At 43.2% G+C, this 26,004-nt stretch overlaps 1 protein-coding gene across 1 annotated transcript in view; it reads right to left on the reverse strand.

Moving 5' to 3' along the window:
• ROBO3 (roundabout guidance receptor 3) overlaps positions 1-26,004 on the reverse strand; it is a gene marked incomplete at its 5' end in the record, with an annotated part of 144,575 nt that overhangs the window by 27,401 nt on the left and 91,170 nt on the right. The window contains 5 exons of the mRNA XM_029284775.1: positions 144-312; positions 918-999; positions 9,741-9,946; positions 19,689-19,860; positions 24,680-24,804. Of these exons, the coding sequence (XP_029140608.1) occupies positions 144-312; positions 918-999; positions 9,741-9,946; positions 19,689-19,860; positions 24,680-24,804 (754 nt within the window). The remainder of the gene's footprint in view (positions 1-143; positions 313-917; positions 1,000-9,740; positions 9,947-19,688; positions 19,861-24,679; positions 24,805-26,004) is intronic.

Here is a 26,004-nt window from a genome sequence, read left to right on the forward strand (position 1 = left end):
CACAGTCTCCTGGTTTCGAGACCAGCACCTTAACCACTCTGCCAAACTAGCTCTCCAGTTTTTTCATTCTGAAATTGCCCAACTGTCTGCTTCATGCCCAACAGTATTTGGAGAAATAACTCTCAAGAAACTCTATGAGTTACCTGAAGGCTTCAATAATGTATGAGCTGATAGGAGCGCCCCCATTCCCAGGGTTTGGCTTCCAGATCAAAGCAACACTGTTTTTGGTGACGTCAGTGACCAGGGGAGCTGAAGGTGGACCTGGAAGCAGGTTAGGCTCTGGAAGCTGCATCTGGAGATCTACTCCATTCGCTGGAAAAAACAAATGTAGAGAATGAAGAGAACATTAGCCAGAAGGCCTTCAAGCAATACTGATCAAATCAGCTACAGAGGGTCTTTGTAGATAGTGGGTTGAATTTAGCCTTGTGCACCCTGTGGCCACCCAACGCATTTTATATTTGCAAACTAAAAAATGCACAGTCTAGAACAGAGGTCCCCAACCTTGGCAACTTTAAGAGTTGTGGACTTCAACTCCCAGAATTCCTCAGCCACGGTTGGACAACCTGGATTAAAGTCAAACTACATCTGCATTTAATGCAGAACTTTTAAAAAATTGGAAGTGCCTTCGCTATTGGGAGCAGCCACTTAGGACAACTTCATTCTCTCTCAACTATGGCCTGAAGAAACGAATCCTGTCTTGGTTCTGGTGTCAATTGCGTATCCCTCCCTGGCCACATGCATTTATTTTGAGAAGAAATCCAATAATGTCAATTGGGTTTAAGATTTTTCAGTGCTTCTGAAGAGTCACCCCCGCCCTTCCATACCCCAGCATTCACAGAACAAGCATAGCAAATATGAAGTCCCAAGTAAACCAACTCCCATCCATCTCCACTCAAGGGGCCCTGCAAATGACTCACCTTGCACTGCTAGAAAGCCACTCCACCTGGTTTCGCCGGTCGAGCTTGTAGCAATGCAAACATACAGCCCAGAGTCGGAGGTCTGAAAGATGCCAAGGAGAGCAGCTGTTATCCCTTTCTGCTCACAGCAGTTGTGGGTGCTTGGAGGGTTTTTTTTTTTTTGCTTTCAGGGAGTATGTATCCTATAGTATGATGTATACTATCACTGCTCATCCACAGAAGATACTTCATATTTCTTCCTATGGCCGTGGTGGTGAACCTATGGCACGCGTGCCACAGGTGGCATGCAGAGCACTCTCTCTGTGGGCACGCACACTGTCGCCCCAGTCCTAGGCCTTCAGCTGGGTTTTATAAAACCTTTTCGTTTTAGGCCTCTGCCACCGGGTTCAATCAATCAATCGGTTTCAACTTCTCACGGAAAAAAAAAGATCTCGCAAAGTTGGAATTGATTGATTGAACTTTTTAGTCCCACCCAGTCTGCCGTTACCACCGCAGCCACGCCCACCCAATGGGCCACGCCCACCGGCACCCGACGATACCTAAGTGGGTTTTGGACTGCAGTTTGGGCACTCAGTCTCTGAAAGGTTCACTATCACTGTCCTACGGCCTTGAGGAAAGTATAGACTTGCTGGAAGCTGGCTGGTATGAGGCCAGCCCAGATGTCCTGGTAGAACAACTCACTTACAACCATTCATTTAGTGCCTGTTCAAAGTTTCAGTGGCGCTGAAAAGTGATTTACAACCAGCCTTTGCCCTTATCACTGTTGCAGCATCCCGACGGTCATGTGATCAACATTCGGGCAGTTGGCAATGGGTGTGTATTTATGACAGTGGCAGTGACAATCCCAGAGTCATGGAATTGTCATTTGCGACTTTCCCAGCTGACATCTAACCAGAGAAATCAATGGGAGAAGCTGAATTCGCCTTACGACCTTGTGATTCATTTAACTGTAATAATTTGCTTAGCAACTATGGGGTTTTTTTTAAAAAAAAATGCCATAAAATTGGGTGCAGCTCATTTAACAACCACCTGACTTAGCAATGGAAATTCAGGTCCCACTTGTGGTCATAAGTTTAGAACTAGCTGACATCTCCCTGTTCCTTTCTGCATGAAGCGTTTGCTCTCTAAAATGGAGTTGCGAAGCACACATATGAATACAATGTCATGGGGTGTCATAAACATATGCTGGCAGAGGGGCTAATGTCTCCCCAAAGGATTCCTGCACCCTACTTTTACAGAGAATGGGGAGGACTCACTGTTCCCCAGGAACATCGATCCACATTGGAATTTTCACATTCAAATGCTCAGATACCAACAGGAATAGCAGACTTATATACAGCTTCACAGTGCTTTACAGCCCTCTCTAAGCAGGTTACAGAGTCATCAAATTGCCCCCAACAATCTGGATCCTCGTCTTACCAACCTCGGAAGGATGGAAGGCTGAGTCAACCTTGAACCGTTCAGAATCGAACTCCTGGCAGTGGGCAGTGAGTTAGCCTGCAATGCTGCATTCTAACCACTGTGCCACCACGGCTCTTAATAATCTGAAAGGCAGATTAGGAGAATCTGCGTTTATGTGCCAAAATCTGCAAGATGGAAAGATGTGTTGCCATGACTGAAGTCCAAACCCTTTGGTACATACAAGGGTGCAGGTTTTTCAGTTGTGACACTGCAACTGCCATCTTGCAGCTTTTGACTGCTCTCTGTGGAACTGCCAACCTTTGGAACCACTATTATTTTGGCCTCATTCTATCAAATAGGCAACATGGAGTTTCTTCCAATCACCTGCCTCTTGGCTTTCATATTATCCCCTCCATCGCTCTGCCACGATATGGTAATTCTTAGCTCTCTTGTCAGACTATTTATATTTAAAATGTGAGCTCCTTCAGGTATGAATACAGCTGGAGGAGCTAACATATAAGAACGACGACGACAACAACAATGGTTCAGTATTAAATTAAAAACTTAAGTCAAAATAAAATCACAGTGGAACAGTTGACAGAACCCATAAATGAAAAAAATAAATAAAGTGACAGATGGAGAGAAAAGAAAGAAGCCTAACTTTTACAAAAGCTCAGAAAAAGCAGAAGAGTTGCAAACCCGCGCAACTGAGTCATTTCTACAATAAGATGTTGGCCCTCTCACCTGAACCTTGGTTGATACTGAGACTGCCTTCATCAACCTGGTACTTTTGATGTTCAGATTGCCCTTGCCCAAACTAATGAACGCAAATACAACAGAGGACCTGCCTGATACTAAATGAAGCTCCTGCTCCAGCTAGCCTCACTCTAATTGGCAGCATTCTCCAGGACCTCTTTCCATATCTCTTATATTTGACCTTCATAATTGGAGCTTCAGAGTCAGAAGCTGGAATCTTCTGTGTACAACTAACAACAGTTCATTTAGTGACTGTTTGAGATTACAACGGCACTGAAAAAAGGGAGTCATCACCATTATTCACATTTACGACCATTGTGGCATCCCCCTGAGTCACGTGATCTGAATTCTGACAACTTGGCAACTGACTCATATTTATGAAGATTGCCGTGCCCTGGAGTCATGTGATCCCCTTTTATGACATTCTGACAAGCAAAGTCAGTGGGGAAGCCGGACTCATTTGAAACGGTGTTGCTAACTCAACAACTGCAGTGATTCACTTAACAAAGGTGGCAAAGAAAGGTCATAAACTGGAGCAAAACTCACATAACAACCTAGAACTAAGGAGAAACTTCCTGACAGTTAGAACAATTAACCAGTGGAACAACCTGCCTCCAGAAGCTGTGAATGCTCTAACACTGGAAGTTTCTTAAGAAGAGACTGGACAGCCATTTGTCTGAAATGGTATAGGGTTTCCTGCCTGAGCAGGGGGTTGGACAAAATGACCTCCAAGGTCCCTTCCAACTTGATTATTGTTATTATTAACTATCTCACTTAGCAACAGAAATTTTGGGCTCAGTGTGGTTGTAAGTCAAAGACTACCTGTATAAAGCATATATATTTACCACCAAGCTATGGTCCCTCCTAATCTTACAACGAGCAAAAGCCAAGAACTAGAGTTTGTGAGCAACTAGTAAAGGAAAGAAACGGGTTGCTTTCATGTCTTCACCTGGTGGGCTCTTGTGACTTGAGGACCCCTGACTTGCTTTCCTCCATGTATCAGAAGGGCCTGATGAAGACAACTCATCCTGGGGGGACCATTAATTCATGTTATCCTTCCAATCCACCTGACAGTTCTAATTTTTTCCTGGGCAAAGCGCCACAATTGCTATCAAACAATGCTATTAGGTGCTCTGGGACCCAGTTGATGCATTAACCTCCTGACTCTGACACAATGAAAGCACAAAACTAACGTGAAATATTTCACTCCCTGCTGCCTGCCTGGCATTAATTTTTAAACAAATGTTTAGCATTTGGTCTGTGTTTTGATAAGTAATTCATGAATAACTTTCACATTACCCTGTCACTGTATTTGACTCCAGTGCATGAAAAAGCAGATTGGACTCACCCAGTTTGGAATTGTTACAAAGAAATGCAATGTGTAATGCTTTGAGCTCTAATTTTTTTTTTACCTAAGATCTTGTAGGGCAGGAGGGATTGTCCCCTTGTCTGGGGACTTTTACACTACATCTGCCTCAATTCAAGATTCAAATTATGCCACAGGAAAATCAGATGCTCAGAGCCACAGCTCAGTGGCAGAATCCTTGCTCTACAAGCAGAAGGTTGCAGGTTCAATTTCTGGAATCCCTGGCTAAAGAAGAATCGAAATCTTTGTTGCTGCCATTGTTGGGAGTAGTATTTGTGCATCTCTAAGTGGCAACATTTTCACGATGGGTGGAGCCAATGCCAAAGTGGGACAAGGAAGAGCCATCATGGCTGGACTTTTAAAACTGGCAGCAACTGCAACTGATGGGAAAATGCCTCAACCTTTAGCTTTGGAAAGCTACCTCTACTTAAAGAAGAATGGTATGGAACACATAACAAATGGCTTGAGCCAAATCTAACTGGTTCAGTACGTGTTTATGGGCTGGCTGGAGCCAGGGATATTAGATGGGTGAAACTGACAGGTCCTCCTGCCCTAAGAAGTGTATTCCTTTTCAAAATGCAGCAAAAGTCTTTGTTGGTTTTCCTAACAGAATGAACGTCCTGGATGTATCTTCTTCATATGTGGGATCTGGCTCTAGAGGGCCATTGGAGCAGCATGAAAGCAAAATGCTTTGTGGTCCCCACGCTTGCCTTTACGCACAAAATGATTTTTCTGCCCAACTATCAATCTGTTCTAGGCTATCAAATTATGTTGATGCATTATATCCATTGCAACACATTTATAACAGCTGTATGGTTTATAGTCTCCCCCATCTCCCAACGGAATGAGCATCTCTTGGCATCTACAAAACACACACGCACCCACCCCCTTCTTCTGCTTTATTGTAAATATTCATAAATTAACTTATACAGGGGGTGATTATGTGAAAGTGCTGAGAGACTTTGGACTCACTGAATCAGTGAGAAATTGAAACTGTTAACCACGTGTGATTGTAATGCATCAAAATATGCTTCACTGGGGAAAAAGTTAATTTCTGAAAAGAGGTAAACAAGCAAGACACAAACATTTGTCTTGTCAACTGTTAAGATGCTTTTCAACTGGAAGGCACTCCTACAGAAGCATCCAGAGAGCTCTGCCTTTATCGCAGCTTTCCACATGTATTAGAACTCTATCTACAAGATTTAGCAACTAACACTTCCAACACCACGTTGGACACCATGTCGGTGAAGGTATATATAGATGACAGGGTGTTGACACCGGTTAATGAACATGGTCTTTTGCACCGGACAGGAAAAATATATAATGAAGACTAATTAGAAGAAAGGTCCACCACAGTGGTAACTTTTAATAAAAGGCTTTGCTTCTATCTTTTTGCAGGTCTGGGGCTCATTGTTTAATTTCCAGAATGGCTCTCCAAGGTCCTGACATCCTCAGCATTTGGGTTAATAGGCCACAATAATTCAGTTCCAAGATTATGTTTTTCTTCCAAGAAGTGCATTTTATCAGTTAGGACTACTGGGTGAAAGAACTACCAAAGGAAATTTATTTTAGCCCAGGGGTCTTCAAGGTTGGCCCTTTCATGACTTGTGGACTTCAACTCCCAGAATTCATCAGCCAGGCACGCTGGCTGAGGAATTCTGGAAGTTGAAGTCCACAAGTCATAAAAGGGCCAAGTTTGAAGACCCCTGTTTTAGCCAATACTTGATTCAACAAGGCAATCAAAGCTGCGTCCCTACCCAAAAAGCATTAGACCCACAATCAAAACTGTCTAATGAGACTTCCGGGTCAAAAGTAAACAAGAAGCAGATTGAATTCCTCTTTGCAAAATTATTACATCTAGAATCCAGAATGTCAGTCCTCCTATACTAGGTAGAGCCAAGCTCAAACATTGATTATTTCATTGTGGCCCTTGTGATTTTCTGCTGATTGGGCCTAAAGCGTCACGGAAGCTGGATTCATGTGTTGCATTAAAACATAGCTGGAAAGAAACAGAATAGCTTGCTTCAGTCAGCATAGGAAGCCATAAAACATGGCTTTATAAACTGCATTATATACTAAAAATCCAGTTAACATCTAGGATGGGGGTGATCAAGGCCCATGGATATAGGGGATTCTGTTAAAGATTGCAAAGCTCCTTAGTATATTATTACTAGAATTCAGCAACCAAAGTATAGTTTTCTCCAATGTGATTTTTCTTTAACACTTAAAATAGGCAAATTAAATCTCTAGGAATGTTTTCAAGAATGGTATTTTGGTGTTTGTTTTTTTTTAAAAAAAAGCCACATCCCCAAATATCATTCCAGGAAGCAAAATAATGTCCCTCTCTGAACTTAGATATTCCTAGTTTAGAAATTCAGCTTTGAACACGAACCACAAAACAGTAGTATAATTGGCTTGATTCTATCGTTGCACCGAGACAATTATGGTTTTCTGAAAAGATTAAAGTAACTGGACAGTAAATACCTCTGGCTGGAGAACCCTGGTTAAAAAGAGTTAATTGCAGCTGAGTTCTTGGCAGAAAGTTATGTTATAACTTTGCTCACAATGGCCTTCGCCACAAAACGGCTTTCAGATTCAGCTGCACTGCAAAGGGGTTGATTTGGCAGGCTTTGTTCTCTGTTTACTGATATTTACTTTGTTAAGGATAAGAAAATTGCATTCAGCTGTTTTTTAGCCAGTAAAACAAAGGAATTGCTTATTGCCTGTTAACAACATTAATTTCTTAATAAGTACACAGTAGCTTATGGGCCCATTCTCCCCGTTAGCTTTCAGGAGTATTTAAGAATTCTTTTTCAACTTCTGAACCATGCAATTACAGTCTCCCTTTTACTGAGTAATTTCATTACTGAGCTATTTAGCACAGTTATGAAAGCAAGCAATTTAATCCCTAGCTAGGTTGTAGCATTCAATTACTAGCTGGCTGCTTGTTCACTAGAGAGATTGAATTTTCCCAGATATAAGAAGTCATGATCTGGGAGGAAGAACAGAGGCTTCACAAAATCCCAAAATACTAGGACTGGGGGGAAAGAAGGGGAAGAGCATAATCTCATGTTGATTTGATTGCATAAAAATGGTTGTGACCAATGGTTCACTGGGAGGATAATGGGTTGAAACCAGTGGGAAATCCACCAAGAATATCCTTATGGCAGTTGGGCTACATGATTCCTAAACTGCACCTTATTCGGTTTGAATTTGGTGTAGCACAGTGTTTCTCAACCTTAACAATTTTAAGGCATGTGGACTTCAACTCCCAGAATTCCACAGCCAGCAATGCTGGCTGTGGAATTCTGGGAGTTGAAGTCCACATGCCTTAAAATTGTCAAGGTTGAGAAACACTGGTGTAGCACGTTGGATGAACCAGAATAGGCATCTGGCATTCAGAGCTGTGGTGCCGCAGTGGTTAGAATGCAGTATTGCAGGCAAACTCTGCCCACAGCCTGGAGTTCGATCCTAATAGGGCTCAAGGTTGACTCAGCCTTCTGTCCTTCTGAGGTCAGTAAAATGAGGACTCAAACTGTTGGGGGACAATATGCTGACATTGTAAACTGCCTAGAGCAGGGGTGTCAAACTTGCAACGTCACGTGACATGTTGCGACGTATTGTGACTTTTTTTCCATTGCCGGCAATGGGGTCGGTGCGGTTTCGGCATGACACATCCGGCCCGCTGGCCAGCAGTTTGACACCCCTGGCCTAGAGCATGCTATAAAGCACTATGAGGCAGTATATAACTCTAAGTGCTATTGCTATTAATGAGTTTTCCAGTCAATCCTGGTTTATCCTGCCAATCATGGTAAAGCAAATTATGAATGAATCCTGACAAGTAGTCCACTACGGTGAGATCAACTTCTGAAAGATAAAATGGAAGTAAGTATAAGGAAAGCCAGAAGAAGGGGGAGCTGAGGGGAGCAAGAAGAAACAGGTTGGGCATTGTCTAGTAGAATTTGGTGCCTTGGAAATCATGATTCTGGTGCCTTGGAAATCATGACAGGGGTTCTTCTACACTGCAATGTCTATTGGGATATCTGGAAGCAACTTATAAGTCAACTAGTTCTGAGGTTCTCAGGAAGAAATTTATTTTATGTTGCCCAATGCCTTGTAGACATGAGCTCAAATATAACAGTTGCAAAGTATTTTTATATTGCTATTAAGAGTTGTTATAATTCTACAGATTGCATCATGCTAATCTTATTATCTGATTTTGTTGAAGGTTTTGTTGAGTTGGAGGATTGGCCAATGGCCTTAATAAAATATGTTGCTTCTATTGTAGGTACCATGGGAAAGGGGAGCAGAGGTGAAAAGCAGAAATGCTCTGGAGGAAGCATTTGGCTGAAGAATTGGGAAAGGATTGGTCTGAAGACAGATCTGAAATAAGGGCTGGAAGGAGCTGGTGGACCCCGAGGGGAATGAGGAAATTCAAGTTACAGACACTAAATCTTAGTTTTTGAAGAAATGTTGCAGCATCTAAAATCCTTCCTTACACAATTTCCTTTTGTCCTCATAACCACGTAAAAGCGATAATACCGTTTGCTCTACTTTTATACATGGAAACTATCGAGAGAGAGAAAAAGATGCTTGTAGCCATGGTTTTCAAAAGAAAGAGCAAGCAACTATACAGTATTTGTGAAATGTCCTTGTACATAACTGAAAGAGATTTCACCCTGATGATTTAATCTCCCTGCAAAAAACAAATAGGCTGTTATCCTCAGGGGTAGGCAACCTTGGCTCTTTTATGACTCATGGACTTCAAATCCCAGAATTCCTGAGTCAGCATAGCATAGCTGACTCAGGAATTCTGGGAGTTGAAGTCCATGAGTCATAAAAGAACTGAAGTTGCCTACCTGACCTATACCTTCATCCAGTGGTGGGATTCAGCCAGTTCACACCAGTTCGGCAGAATCGGTAGCTAATTTTTTGTTGCCCAGGCCCAGAATGGACTTCCGGAAGCAGCATCCACACAGAGAACCAGTTGTTCACATATTTGAATCCCACCACTGCCTTCATCAGAACATCTCTACTTATCCGAAGCCCAATTAAAAGCACCTGGAAAAATTGAATGTTCTGCCTTATTTGTTGCTACTGTGCAAAGCTGAATCTTCTGAAGTCAAACACCCCTGGGATAAGAAAGAAAAATACAACAAGCACACCATGGTCCTTCCATCAGTCATTTTACATGCCTAGCTGGGAAACTGTGGGGAAACCCAAAGAACGTTCTGGTGGATCTGCTGCACGGGAGGAGAAAGAACATTGCACAGATCACCTAAGAGGGAAGGGTATCGTACCTGCAGATTTGTAATCTGTAGCGTTCCATTGTCCAACAGGCTCATTCTTGGATCGCTGCCCATGATCCTCTGTCCATCTTTCAGCCACTGGATGCTGGGGAGGGGGTTCCCAGTTACGTGACACTGGAGCAGCGCTGTAGAGTCTATGGCAAGGGTTTGATTCACGGGACCCCGGCGAATAATCGGTGGAATGCGATCAGTTGTTACTTCATGCAAGACAAAACCAAGACAGCGCATTATTAGACACAGAGATTCTTACAAATACACTTGCTTCTCGATTGTTATTCATGTCTCAAGTGAGTTTTCTAAGTGGAGCGAATGGGGGAACTGATCTTTCCTGCATGTTGAAAGCCTTCTTGACAGATCCTTGCCAGCATCTGAGCTACAGGTGATGAAATTCAAATCCACCAGCTTGTTTAGTAACATGTAATTAAGCAGTCAATTAAGGGCAAGGCACTAATTGATTACCTGGAGTTGTACTGCCGGAGAACCACAAAAAGCAATGGAAGTGTCAATGCACACCTTCCATGTAACCCATCACCTGCCTGATCTCAGAGAGCAAGAAGAGTTTCTAATGAAAAGCAGAAGCCGTTCTCTTGTAACTCATTACAGGTAGTCCTCAACTTACAATAGTTCATTTACTGACCATTCAAAGTTATGACGGCACTGGAGAAAGTGATTTATGACCAACGTACTCATATTTATGACGGTTGTGGTGTCCCGGGGTCATGTGATCCCCTTTGGTGACCTTCTGACAAGCAAAGACAATAGCAAAACAAGATTCACTTAACAACCATATTACTAACTTAGCTGCAATAATTCACTTAACAACTGTGGCAAGGTAGGTCATAAAATGGGGCAAAACTCACTTAACCAGTGTTTCACATAGTAGCAGAAATTTGGGACTCGGTTGTGGTTGTAAGTTGAGGAATATCTGTACTACATTTTATTTTAGCACCATCCTCTTCCCAAATAGAATGAAGACACAGACATTTCTTCCTAACAGCAGATTAGGAAATAACTGGAAGGAATCATAGAGCCTCTGTGCATGGCTGGCAGGCTGGAAGCAATGAAAGCAGGCGCACAAGGGTCCCAACATGCCGAAATAATATTTATTGTAGAAAAGCTACAAACCCATTAGGAAAGGATTCCACAATTGCTGTGCATTGAATATGAGGTGTATTTATACTGCAATCGCTGTTCAAATTCTTAATTCTCATATCCTTTTCTCCTGCCTGCTCTAGGTAAAGGACTAGACATGGCTCTGTAGGGTAGAAGATTCAATTTCCATTTACCTCTTGCTGGACAGTGGACTTTCTACCTCATCCTATTTGCCTCTCCACATCCACCTTATTTTGGACATGGGGTCAAAAGCGCTTCAGATCTAAGATGTTAGCAATGTAGCTTCTGGTGGGTGATCTCCAAGTTAGTGGCTTCTCATTCTTGGCAGTACATCATGGAAATGTTTCCTGGGATATTGAGTTCTTCCCTTTTCAAAATGTCTCTGAGTGACACCAGGAGCATTGTGGGTAATTTAAAGCAGTGAGGGGTCCAAGGGAGGAACGAACAATAGCAAGACCAGCCCTATCATCTGGTAGAGTTTTAAGCAGCAGTGAGAGTTACCTATGCCAGTGATGGCGAACCTTTTAGAGACCGAGTGCCCAAATTGCAGCCCAAAACCCACTTATGCATCGTCAGGTGCCGGGTGGGTGTGGCCCATTGGCTGGGTGTGGCCCATTGGCTGGGTGTGGCTGTGGTGGTAACCGCAGACTGGGTGGGGCTAAAAAGTTCAATCAATCAATTCCAACTTTGCAAGATCTTTTTTTTTCCCACGAGAAGTTGAAATTGACTGATTGAACCTTTTTTTTTTTGTACACGGCGGCGGAGGCCTAAAGCAAAAAGTTTTTATAAAACCCAGCTGAAGGCCTAGGACTGGGGCGATGGCGCGCGTGCCTACAGAGAGGGCTCTGAGTGCCGCCTCTGGCACCCGTGCCATAGGTTCGCCACCACTGACCTATGCCTTTTCCTTTGGTGTTTTATAGCCACCCATTTCCTCCTCTTAGAAGACAGAACTGTATGAAACACATAAAATATTTTGAGTCTTCGAAACAAGCTGTGGCCATCAGATGGGCTGACGGCTCGTCTCCCATGCCAACAACGAAACGAGAGCTAACTGCCTTCTTGACTTCTACACAGATAGCTAAGTGTTCTCTTCAAGCACAAACTTGGCCACAGCCCTTGTTCAAGACTGCCAGGGATTGAGGACCCACCGGTGGGAGTGAGGCACCACACACCCTCGCAGTGATGTAAGATTCATAATGTCTCCTTCACACATGCTGTTAGCACAAAATGTTAAATCTGCATGTGTGAATCACGTCTGTGGGATATAAAGATGCAGAGAAGGGGAGACAATAATAGAAACGCTGTGAGCAGACTGAACTCTTATGAATGCAACGAAAGGCCTTGCTTTCCTTTTTGTGTGTGTCTCCCACTCATTGAAATGGAGCCATTATTTCTTTTTACACAGAAATTGTTTGCTGTAGAGGAAGAAAACACATTAAACTATTTCTTGGGCAGAGGCTAGGACCAAGAATTAACATTGCAGAAATACATACTTCTCATTTCCTCCACCCCCACTCTTGAGTTTGCCTCCTATTGAACATGGCAAAAGAAATATGTAATCAGCCAGCGATACAAAACATTTGGCTGAGATCTAATAATAAGAAATCAGTCTGACTGCTGTTAAATAATTTTGCTCAATACATTGCTTACGTTAGAAGTATTTGCCTAACAACTGCACACAGACATTGAAAAAGATGAAAGAGATATTTAGAGCTACATACAGTACTCTAATTTCCAAGACCTGTGTGAGAGATATATAGGAAAGAAAACTTGTGTTCTTTGATTTTAGTTTCACGTAACATTTTTACATTACTGTGGATCATAAACCACGGTTTATAGCTCAGGATGATGTGTGAGCATCCCAACTACGGATTGCTCAATATGCAATGGTTAAAACAGGTCATGACTTAGCCTGAGGTATTAACCCAACTGCTGACAGAGGTCATCACCAACTGAATTGGTGTCTGTGGCAGAACTGATCCAGCGCTATTTTATCAAATCATCACTAGCCATTGTTTATCCACTGCAGGATGTATCCAACCAATATGGTTCCAATCCGTTTCATCAAATACATATTTAGAAGCAAAAGAACTTCTCATGAGCTGGAAAAAAGCCAGCAGCTGGGGCTAACCAAATAAGCAACCCATGCCTTAGTTGAGAAACCTTAGTTGAGAAGTGTTTCGTTCTTCTCCAAGCACTTGATGTAGGTGCCAGTTTTATGGTGGATCAATCTGATTGATCCGTCCTCGGAGCTTGCTCTGACAGTATGAGCAATGACACTAAATAACAACCTTATTGAACACAGGCAAAACTGAAACACATGAGCAGAGGGAGGAGAGGGGAAGGAGAACTGTAGGAGGGCAGGAAGGGGTTACTGGCCAGAACTTGAAGGATTAAAAGAGCACCTCTGTCCTCAGAGAAACAGCCATTAATCGAAGCTGAAATATTATCCGACTTCTTTCGGTCAGACACAAACATTTGCTGGGAGTAAAGGGTAGGGATGGGGTTTTTCTAAAGAGAGCCAGACTGGAGAAGCAAAATGCATTGGGATCAGAAATAAAAGGCAGCCATGTGGAATGACCACATTCAGACTTTTATCCACCCATCCACTCCTCCACAGTACAATATTCCATATCAACCCTTCCTGACTTCTCATTCCCGCCCCCTCAAGCATGTTTTCCATGGCCACTGAGCACATTCAGCTCCTACTGAGATACTTTAAGGATTCCCCCTCCCCAATTTCGTCTCAGATTTTCTCCCCCCCCCTTTTAAACTGCCAGGCTTTGGGCTTCTCCCAATCTGCTGATAATGCTCTTTAGTGCGCTGATGGTGTCCTTCTTTATCCTAATGCTAATGGGAAATTCTGGAGAAACAGGGGACAATCTGTTCTCTCCTTGCTCTTCTAGGAATCTGGCTAGCACAGAGTTTTGTGTGGTGTTGGGTTAACGCTCTTTGAATTCCTTGTTTAGGTTTCCCTTTATAAAAGGCACCAGGTCTAACTAAAAAGTAGCAGAAAAATAAATGCACTCTTTCATGCCTAAGGTGGGACTAGAACTCACTGTCTCCTGGTGATTGGCCCAAAGCCACCCAGCTCTCTTTCATGCCTAAGGCAGGACTAGAACTCACAGACTCCTACTTTCTATCCTAAGGTTTTAGAAGCAGTGTTCCAGAAGCATTTCATAAACAGCAGGGAATGGCTCTTTTAATTTTGCTAATATTTTCCAGGGTGATTTGAAAAATGTGTATTGGCCTTTATAGGAAGCTCTGTTTTTTTTTAATGGATCAACTAGACAGGAAACGCTTAGAGTTTTCAGATCAGCTGACAGCCCGCAAACCCAAATCATATCATAATTATTTATCCTCTGTCCTTAAAAGTCATCTATTGCTCCCTAAAGGATTGCTAAGGTGGCTTACAAACTGCATGAAACTGGATTATTATCTGCCTTTGGATCTGAGCCAAACATTTCCTGGACAGATAAAGTGATTCTCATTCCGGCCCACTTTCATTCCACTGTGGGCTGGAAAGTAATTTTGTGAAGGGGAGAGTTCAAAAGCAAATGCCCTCTTTTGATGTGGCAGTCCTTATACTCTGCTGTCATTGTGATTAATGCTCACAATTAAGAGGTAGGCTCAGCTTTGATTCCTTGCCACTAAAGAAAACATGAAAAGACTAGATTAAGCAGGTTTTCCCCCCCTCACACACACACACTGGTGATTTCCTAAATTGCAAAGATGAGTAAATATTTATACATCTGAAGTCTTAATGTTGACTGAAGTATAACAACAAGATCCGCCCTGGTGTCAGGTTGCTCACTGTATCTTAAAATCCCCCACAGCTTTTTCCTCAAAAATAATTGAAAAGTTGAAATCTTCCGAGATTGTAGAGTATTGGGTGATTATGACATTCTCACACAACATCTTGAGGAAGATGGTTTTAATCATGCAAATTCTGGCAAGCATGCATCTCATTATTTATTTGATTCTCGCCTTTATTATTTTTTTCAAAAAACTCAAGGTGGCAAACATACCCTCCTATTTTCCCCACAACAACCCTCTGAGGTGAGTATAGCTGAGAGAGAATTGATTGGCTCAAAGTCACCCATCTGGCTTTCATGCCTAAGGCAGGACTAGAACTCAGTGTCTCCTGGTGATCAGTCCAAAGTTACCCAGCTCTCTTTCATGCCTAAGGTGGGACTAGAACTCAGTGTCTCCTGGTGATTGGCCCAAAGCCACCCAGCTCTCTTTCATGCCTAAGGTGGGACTAGAACTCACTGTCTCCTGGTGATTGGCCCAAAGCCACCCAGCTCTCTTTCATGCCTAAGGTAGGACTAGAATTCACTGTCTCCTGGTGATTGGCCCAAAGCCACCCAGCTCTCTTTCATGCCTAAGGTGGGACTAGAATTCACTGTCTCCTGGTGATTGGCCCAAAGCCACCCAGCTCTCTTTCATGCCTAAGGTAGGACTAGAACTCACTGTCTCCTGGTGATTGGCCCAAATTCACCCAGCTCTCTTTCATGCCTAAGGCAGGACTAGAACTCATAGACTCCTACTTTTTATCCTGATGTCTTATAACCACTAGACCAGGGGTAGGCAACCTTGGCTCTTTTATGACTCGTGGACTTCAACTCCCAGAATTCCTGCACTGGATCCAAACTACCCCTGCACTGGATCCAAACTGGCTCTTGTGAGAGTTTAGCCATTTTGGGGGAGAAACCAGAGCTATCATATAACACTGCAGGATGATACCTGGAGCTTGGAAATATCACCAACCTCTGCTTCTGTACGTAAAAAGCTTGCTTGATCTACTGCCCTTCTTAGAAGCAGGTTTTCCGAGGGAAAAAGAAGCATCCGTGTTAGCTTATCGTGCCATCTTTCTGAAAGACGTGTCTTACTATTCCCCAGAGGCTCAGCCAAAGAAGTGGCCAAACTCCATCAGCAGGTAGCGAACTACCTGCTCTGCCCATTATTTACAGCCCTAATTACTCTCCATCGACTGGGAAGCAGCAAACGGACAAAGGGCGATGAAAAGTTCACACACAATTGAATTTCCCAGTAACAATCAGCAGTGAAAGCGTGCACCAGGGGAGGAAGGAAGGGGGCCTGAAAAATCAATCATGGCAAAGGAGCTGGCTTTGGACAGACACATCTGTTGCACCTGCCAAGCCTTGAGCATGAGGGGCTTGCACCCATGGTGCACGAAAGGGGTCTGATCATTGGCTCTCTCTCCCCGCCCCATCCCGGCTGCCCTGCCAAATCTCCCACGCAGGAGAGAAACGGCTTGATGTTTTTGGTGACATGCGTGGGTGCAATCAGCAAGGCGTTGCAGAAGCCCAGATTCTGAAACCTTGCACTCCACATGCCAGGGACAGAGAAGGGCACCGGAGCCAGTTAGCTGCTTGGCTCAGATGACTCGCTAATGCCTCCCTAGCAGATTCTGGGCACTCAACTCTTTTTTTAAAAAAAAGAAAAGTATTGCTTTGTGTAATTTTTTTAACAAGTGACACAAAAGAGCCCCTTCTCCTGCCTAGTGTGCTAGAGCAGTTTAGGAAGAATATGCTTCTTTCTGTTGCCTTAGAAACCCAGCTGGTGATTCTGCAACTAAAAGGAGGATTTCAGGTTACAAAGTCCTTTGTCTTCTTAATCTCTTCCCATTGTCCTCCACCAATGGGTCAGGTGTTGCCATTTTTTTTTTAAAAAAAGAGGGGAAAAACAGAGGAGGCCTCTAATCAGGATAAAGAATTGGTATAGAGAGGGAAGCCCTAGGGAAGAAAGTGAGTGCAAAACCTTTGATTTCCAGATCATTAATTCTGCAAGGTAATAAACTCAGCCAAGCCTGTTTGCAGCTGGAATGGATAAAGTGGATATCAGCTGGAGCAACAGAGTCTTTGGGCCATGACAGTGTCTAACATCTCCTGCAAGAGCCAGATCCAGATGTTCCAGAAACAGCATTGTGAGTTTCTGGAATTCTCTAGATTGACAATGGCTGGGAATGCAGACTAGACAGAATGCGGACAGAAGCTGTCTAACCTTCATATGATTTAGACCAGTGTTTCTGAATGTTACTGTAGGAGTTGAGCAAGCTGAACTAGAAGGCGGAGTTAAACGTGTCATCAGTTTGGAGTCATTACATTGTCACAAGAGACCCAAGTCCAGTCTTACCCCCTGTGAATTCTGTTGATCCTTATCTAGCACCAATTTAGCTTTGACCGTTAGTTGACTAGATTCTTGTATATAGGTAGCAATAATAAGCTCCTCTGTGCTTTGAACTCAACAAATATTCCCGCTCATTTTCAGCTGACACTTAGTGACTTTAAGCTAACAGAATAACAGTTGGAAAGGATCTTGGAGGTCTTCTAGTCCAATCCCTTGCTCAAACAGGAGAGCCAATATGATTTCAAACAAATGGCTGTTCAATGTCTTATTAAAAACCTTCAGTGATGGAGCACCCACAACTTCTGGAGGCAGGTTGTTCCACTGGTTAATTGTTCTCACGGTCAGGAAATTTCTCCTTAATGTTAAATGGTTCTCTCCTTGAATATTTTCTATAAATTGCTCCTTGTTCTACCTTCAGCTGCTTTGGAGAATAGGCTGACTCCCTCTTCTTTTGGGTCAGCACCTCAATTATTGGAATACTGCTAGTCCTTCTCTTCATTAGACTAAACCTACCCAATTCCTGCAACCATTCTTCATATGTTTTAGCCTCCAGTCTCCTAATCATCTTTGTTGCTCTTCTCTGCACTCTTTCTAGAGCAGTGTTTCTCAACCTTGACCATTTTAAGGCATGTGGACTTCAACTCCCAGAATTCCACAGCCAGCAATGCTGGCTGTGGAATTCTGGGAGTTGAAGTCCACATGCCTTAAAATGGTCAAGGTTGAGAAACACTGTTCTAGAGTGTCAATGTCCTTTTTTTAAATATATCCTGCTGGCTGGGGAATTCTGGGGATTGAAGTCCACACCTCTCTAAATCATTAAAGGTGAGAAACCCTGATTTAGACGGTGATTTCTGAACCCTTGGTGCTATTTGCAGACATAGCTATGGAGGCACCTCTCTTCCTACTCTACTAAAGAGGACTTGTAATTGGAATGTTTTACTAGTGACTCCTTTTGCTTTGACAAAGTACCACCTGCTGGGAAGGTGGGCAGCCGAAATAGGGTTATGAGAGCAGTTCTGGGGGGAAAAAAGAAAGAAAGAAATACCCAGCAATTTTCAGAGACAGCAGTGAGAGAAAGAAACCTGCCTATTCAGCTCTTATCTTTCTTCTCCCCCTCCTCTTCTTTCTTTCCGGTAGTTTTATTTCTAGCAATAAAAGTGAGGGGGGGGGGTTCTCTGATCCAGACCAGCTTGTTTTTTCCTGGCATCTGAACATTGCCAAGGAAACTCTCCCCATATAAAATTAACTGCAGAAAGCCGAAGGAGGGAGGCGGAAGAAAAATCCTTCTGGGGTTTGGGGAGAAAACATTAACAATTCCCTGCTGCCTGTGAAAATGAAATGCCACCAGGAAGAAGCTGCAAGACCAGAGAAAGATCTGCTGGCTTTTTTTCCCCCCACTGGACAGAAAATGCCCACCGTCTAGTTTCTTCCTGACCTGGAGTTCTTCAGGCAGGCTTGAAATTACATGCAGTGCTCTTTTGCCGTGGTGGGAAATAAATTGAAAACATCTGGAGGGCATCAGTTTCTCATTTATCATTTGAGGGGATCATTTACAACGTATCTGTGATATTTGTGGTTTAGCCATCAGACCCCTTCTTGCAACCTCTCCTCATCTCTCTCTCTCTCTCACACACACACACACACACACATGCACAAATCTTTTTAGGATGGTAGGTGGGAGGGAGCAACTCTTTTCCTGCCTGCTGAAAGTTAAAAGAAATGGGATCAAAGCTTGCTTGTGCTTGGTAGATGTGACTGACTAAATCTTCTGCTCCTCTGGGTAAGTGACTTATCCCCGTACACCAATAGTGTCTGATTGCAAGCCACTTAGTTGGAAAGCAGCTGTTCTCTGATTCCTGCCAGCTGTTGCAAAGGGCAGTCAAGGGAAGATGACTGCCCTTCCTCTCTATCCACCCACTCTTATGAAGGGGGAGTATAAAGGAGACAGGGACAGGATTCCCATTGTCACAGCTTCAGTTTTGACATTGTTCCTGTCTGGCGCGAAAGACCAGATCCACATGTGAAGGTCTACTTAAATTGACTTATTGCTAAACAGCCTATGCACAGAAATCTTCTCAACTAACGGTTAGTACCTGCTTGGACTTAGATAAGGGTCCACAGAATTCAAGGGAGGGAGGTTGGAGTAGTCTGCTTGTGGCTACATAAGGATTCTAGGCTGATCCTTCTTTAACTCCACCCCCTTTCTCTTACATTTCCTATTTTACAAGCCGGAAGAGAAAATTGATGCCCCCAGCTCCAGTAAACAGTTTGTGAAATATGGTTGACCAGAGAAAGTAACTTTAACCCCAAATACCTCTGGATGCGCTAAAATTATTCCCTTCATGATTAGTTGCTGGAATTAATTGAATTGGGATGTTCACACAATACCCTGATCGCCTGTTGAGCTTATTGTGTGAACAAGGCCATGAAGTGCCACCAAACTTTATCAAGAGACTTTGGGAAATTGTCTAACCCAGGTTCCTTGAGATGGCCCTGTCTATCCTTAACAGGGAGTATACTGAAATGTCTAAGAATTGCCTGCCTTCCCCAATCTCTCCATTACCGTTATGAGGACCTTTTCTGTAGCTTCTCTGGGATTGGAACAATATGTACATTGTCCCTCCTTTTTGATCAAAAAGAAAGCAATACAACTTCATACTCTTAAACACTTACCATCTTCCACTTCCAGGAGAGCTTTGGCAAGGATGCTTCCTGCCACGCTAATGGCCTGGCACATGTAGTAGCCTGAATCTGAGGTCTGCACATCCACAATTGTCATCTCGCCACTTGGAGCTACAGAAAAGCGGCCGGTAGCTTGAGGGGACTGGCTGGGAAAAAGAAGAACCTGTAGCAATGGAGAAGAAAGAGGAAAATGCCCTATGAGGGGGATGGCTGGGAGCTATTACAGAATTCCAATATAATTTTCTTTTCACATCCTTCTTATGCTAATCCATCCTTTACTGAGACCGTTATGGGACCCACAAGAAATGAGAAGACCATCTCAAGAAGTACTGAAGCAATTGCATTTTAACAGATTTTTGACAGTGGACCTCCCTGTCTGAGACCTGTTCTTATTTGGGAATTACAAGGAGGCTGGTGCAAATTGAATTCCTACAGCAACATTTCCCCCTCTCCGGAGTAAACCAGAATTATAAATAAAACATAGACATACAGGAAACTGTATTGCATTTCAAAAGTAGTTTTAGAACAAATCAAGTTCTAGAATTATGGGGCAATCTTCACTTGTTCTCACTGCCTTTCATTTAATAAATCACCGTTTCTTGAGAATGGAGCCTACAAGGAGGTGTAGGTTATTTAAAACTGGAAGGGAAAGGTTTTACAAGTTCTTTGGAGACATGAAGACTGAGACAAGAGTTATTGAGGTTAAGACTCACTATGCCTCATTCCTGAGGTAGGAAATCATGACTCCTTAATATGTCTGAAGTGTTCTACAATGCTTAGGCATGTGACACAGTCTTTATTAGTCTCTTCCACTCACACTGTTGCCTACACAGAGCAAACAGTCCTAAACATGTCAAGTTAGACAACTTTGCAGACAAATGGTCTGCCTTCAGAGGCTTCCCATTAATGATCCTACCAAACTACCTGGTTTTGACCGGCCTGGCATTGTCTGAACAAAACTGAACTGAATTAGATGTGATACTGGGGGAAAAAGTGCCTCTGCCCTGTATCCGTGGGGATAGAAAGTTTCCCCTCGTTGTGATTGTGGTGCTGATATGAAAACTATTACACATATTGTACAAGATGGTCCACGACATGTGTTCTCTGGTTCCCTAGAAAAGGGGTAGGCAACCTTGGCTCTTTTATGACTCGTGGACTTCAACTCCCAGAATTCCTGAGCCACCACGGATCAGCTTGGAAACTCTCCCTTTCCCCTCAGCATGGCTGGCTCAGGAATTCTGGGAGTTGAAGTCCACGAGTCATAAAAGAGCCAAGGTTGCCTGCCTACCCCTGCCCTAGAAGATCTGCACAAAGCAATATCAGAGGCGATCTCCTGGATAGCTGAATTGGGCATCCAGTTATGAGGCCACCCCCATTAGAAGCTTTTGTATACACAGGGAGTCCCCCGACTTAGAACAGTTTGTTTTCATGACTGTTCAAAGTTACAACGGCACTGGAAAAAGTGACAGATGACCATTTTTCCAGACTTATGACCGTTGTAGCATCTCCACGGCCACACGACTCCTTGGCAACTGACTCCTATTTATGAAACTTGCAATGTCCCAGGATCGCATGACCTCCCCCTTTTGCGACCTTCTGACAAGCCAAGCCGGATTCGCGTAACGGTCGTGTGACTAACTTCAAAACTGCGGGGATTCACCTAACCACTGTGGCAAGAAAACTTGTAAAATGGGGACGAAAGTCTCACTTAACAACTGTCTCACTTGAGCCACATAAATTTGGGGGGCTCAGTCTGTGGTTGTACATTGAGGACTACCTGTAAACTACGCGGATGGTGTGCCTACGCTTATTGCTTTCCTGTCACGTTCTCATCGTATGCTAAATAAAATAAAATAAAATAATAAAATAAAATAATAAAATAAATAAAATAAATAATTAAAAAAGGCTTCCCAACCATGGCTGCTCCCGTAACTTAGGGAAGAGCTAAGCCTACCCATTCTCTCTATGGGGCAGAAAAAAAAGAGTCCATGGGATCAGTTTTCTGCCAGGGATTCTAACTCTGAACTCACCAAAGGATCTCTAAGACACCCCCCCCAAAGAAATCCCCCGCCTGCTAAAATGCTATGATTCTGTGAATATGACATCTGTTTCACTGAATGGAGTTTGGCCCTTGCTCTAGAGCAGGGGTATCAAACTGCCGGCCGGCGGGCCGGATGCGTCATGGCGAAACCGCGCCCACCCCATTGCTGGCAAGAGCAAAAAAAAAAGTCGAGATTCGTCGCAACACGTCAGGTGATGTTGCGAGTTTGACAGCCCTGCTCTAGAGCGAATGATTCACTCCCCTCCCCAATGGCACTAGGACTCCTTGCTTCCCCTTCCCCCTTCCTTTCTATCACGGATCCTCTTAGGATGCATGTAATTGACACAGTAATAGCTCAGTGCTATTTAAAGGCATCTTAGAAACCCCAATTGTTCATTCCAAGAGACTGGCTCTCCAGAGAGGAGTCTTATCCCATACATCTGGATGACACAAGCAGCTTTAGCTTGTAAGGCAAAATCTTGGCTCCTGTGGGCAGCCCGATAGAAAAAACAACAGCATCCTCGGAATTATAAAGCCTATTTTTTTCTCAAATCCTCTCCTTCATTTATTTTCACCTAAAATCTGGGAGATATCAATCCAGGTAAAAACTCACTGAACGAAGAGAACTGCGACACCGCGTTTTTACCAAAATGGAAAGGATGCAGTAGCTATTATGACATTCTGTAAGCTCCTATGGCTAAATAGCCTATATTTCGAAAAACTGAATTATCATTTTGCCCTGTTTTCTAATATAAGTACGTAGCTTGATGACCTGAGAATCAGTGAGCAAATTCTCCAAAAACGCGCACCTGCATAAGACAGTGCTATTTACATCTCCAGATTGTCAACAATCTGGATGCCAAAAGAAATGGAAAAGACATTCAAATCCTTTTTAAAAATTAGTATGTAGAAGATTGTAGACTAGAAGACAGCTGGTTGCGACATGGTCTGCTGACATGGGTTTGCGATTCCCAATGTTTAATACAGCAAGTACAATTACAAGCATCCACTGCAAATGTAATTTGTGACAAACCAAACATGGTAAATACAAGTGTGATTTAATGCGCTGCCTAATCCGATCCTGGGGTAAAGGCTGGTTTCTACAATTTTTTTTATAGGACATCCCAGAATATGGCTCAAGGTGTACAGAAGGTGAATGGTTTTGGCTAAAATCACCCCACCTTCCTCTATTTTACACTAGTGAAAGTTGGGATTCTAGACCACATAGATCCTTTAATCTAGAGTGGATATTTCTGCTACAAAACGTCTGCCTACAAAACACTTCTATAGTCCTTAGGTCATGTACAAACCATCTTCATTGTCTGTATTTCCATAAAGAAACAAAGAGGGGAGACATGATAGCAGTGTTCCAATATCTCAGGGGCTGCCATAAAGAAGAGGGAGTCAAGCTATTTTCCAAGGCGCCTGAAGGCAGGACAAGAAGCAACCAGTGGAGAGAGCAACCTAGAACTAAGGAGAAACTTCCTGACAGTGAGAACAATTAACCAGTGGAACAACCTGCCTCCAGAAGCGGTGAATGCTCCAACACTGGAAGTTTTTAAGAAGAGACTGGACAACCATTTGTCCGAAATGGTATAGGGTTTCCTGCCTGAGCAGGAGGTTGGACTAGATGATCTTCAAGGTCCCTTCCAACTTTACTATTATTATCATCATCATCATCATCATCATCATCATCATCATCATCATCATCATCATCATCATCATCATCATCATCATCATCATCTAATGGGAAAATACTTCCCATAATGGAAAAATACTGCTGACTTTAGAGTCAAGACAAGAAATCATTTTTTCCTCAAGGACCATCTTCATCAGGGATAGCCTCTCATGCATTGAAGCTGGCCAATATTAGAGACGAAATTGATCAGTTTGCAACCCTCTAGGAATTCATAACACTTTAACCTCCTCTCTCTCTATGACACTCCATCTCTGCTGGCAGCATGAGATTGGGCAAAATATGAAATTAAACCAAGAACTGACTCTAGTACTTTTCCCATTGCATTGCATCTTAGTTCTGTATGGAAGTCTATCCGTGGTCATGGAAGTTCATTGGATAACTTTAGGCGAGTCGTTATTTATCAGTCTAATTTTCCCAACAGAGGAACTGTGAACTGAGAGAACCAATTGCTAACTTGAGCCACAGGGAGAAATCGGAGGAATAAATCTAATAAGCCATACAACCAGGAGGTTCTGGGGGGCTAAGTGGGGGGGGGTACAGTCTTAGTCATCCCAGCTGCCAAAAGGGCAACTGCAGGTTTGTCATTTCCCATCCCATTTTCCTGTTTTTTTGTTTTTCATCCAGTTGTACTCAGGATTAGCACCTCCACAGAAAGGTTAGAAGATTATACGAATCTTTATTACGCCCTGTGTAATCACAGGGGGATTAAAACTGAAAAAACTACAGGAATCAATTGTCTACAGAGGCCCATTTTCATAAACCCTTTCTAAACTTTTAACTTTATCACAGGTATTACAAAGGGCATTTAACCTTCAGACAGTTTGCACTGCCCTGGGAGCAGAGTTAGTTAACTAATTTACTCCCCCAAAACAAGTTGGGTCAATTGGCTGTATTTTGAAGCTTGCACAGCTCTCTGCCCCTCTCCATGATCCTGTTGAATATAGCAATAGCACTTAGACTTATATACCGCTTCACAGTGCTTTACAGTCCTCTCTAAGCGGTTTACAGAGTCAGCATATTGCCCCCCCAACAATCTGGGTTCTCATTTTACCAACCTCAGAAGGGTGGAAGGCTGAGTTAACCTTGTGCCAGTGAGAATCGAACTGCTGGCAGCCGGCAGTCAGCAGAAGTAGCCTGCAGTACTGCATTCTAAACACTGCACCACCACGTCATGATGTGAGAATAGGGTCAAAATACAAACTACATGCACACTCTCTCACACTTATGTGCCTGTGAACTTACCTGACTCCCTTCCTTCTGCCAGAACACAGCTGGTGGTGGATTTCCTTTGGTCTCACACTGGAAGGTCACAGTGCGGCCTTGGATCACAATCTGGTCCCGTGGACGGGTCACTAACTGAGGTGGGACTATAGACAAAAAAAAAGAGATGAAAGAAAGATGATATCCTGGATCAGTCAGACCAACAGCTCTTTAGCAATTTGCATTTAAAGGCTAACAAGGTAAAAAGCCCTGAGGGATGGGGTGGGGGTGAGGATAAAGGAGAGAGGGAGCCTTTTTTGCTTAGGAACATTGAAAGCTCCCTTATATCAAATCCAACCCCTGGGTCATCGCCGACCTACACAGATTTGCTCAGTGTAAACATTCACCCCCAAAGTCCTCCAGATGTGCTGGAGGGACAATTGCAGAATTCTTCCAGAGCTATAGTCTCAATAGAGTCCGATCCAGGCTACAGTCTTTTTCCAGTTCTATCAAGAAATGCTGAGAATTGAAGCCCGGACTTCATTTTTTGTGACTCCTTGGCTTCACCCAGAACCACCCTCCTTTGACATGGGAACTCAGTATTCTGGGAATGTGTCCTGGTTAATCCCTCTCTCCATTTTGCCCATTCCGGATAATCCTAAAAGAGAAGGATCAATGGTCTCGGCAGTTCCCAAAGTAGCCAGCTTCACAGTTGGGGTAACTCAGAAGAACAGCTTTTACAAGAGAAGAAAAGAGGGCGATTCAAAGCATTGGGAGGTGCCAAAGACAATTTCAAGAAGAAGAAGGAAAAAAAAAGACCCCAAACAAAGGAGAACAGGTTTTTTTTTTAGAGCGAGCCCTGAGATTTTCTCTTTTTTAAAAAAAATAAAATAAAATATCACCCAATACATGCATGCGAAGAATATCAATTTGCAATGGAAGAAGGCATTTAAGAAGTCTGAGGGAGGCCACAAAAGGAACAAGTCAGCTAAATCAACCACCCAACCATGAATAATGTCTCGGATGTAAATTCCTCTCTTTCTGAGCACTTCTGGCTTTTTGAAAAGCTTCCCCCCCCTCCCATCTCAGCTCTCAATGCAAGACAAATGACAGTCAGGTTTTACAAATGCTAATCACTTGCCTTATCACCTCTCTTCCCTTCCCGCTCTTCTATCGAGAAAATGAAGAAGACGAGAAAAGGAAGAAGACAGAATGTTCCTAGCCCCTCTTGCAGAACTGGTAAAGCATTTATAGGGCATTAGGTGCTGTTGAAAACAACAACAACAACAACACTTTCAGGTGTGCCATTGTCATGCGAAGCTCTGCAAGCCTCTCCTTAATTAAGTTATAGCTTGCTAGGTTACCCA

This window comes from Protobothrops mucrosquamatus, unplaced genomic scaffold (genome assembly GCF_001527695.2).
Source record: "Protobothrops mucrosquamatus isolate PMUCROS unplaced genomic scaffold, P.Mucros_1.0 scaffold931, whole genome shotgun sequence".
Lineage (NCBI taxonomy): Eukaryota > Metazoa > Chordata > Lepidosauria > Squamata > Viperidae > Protobothrops > Protobothrops mucrosquamatus.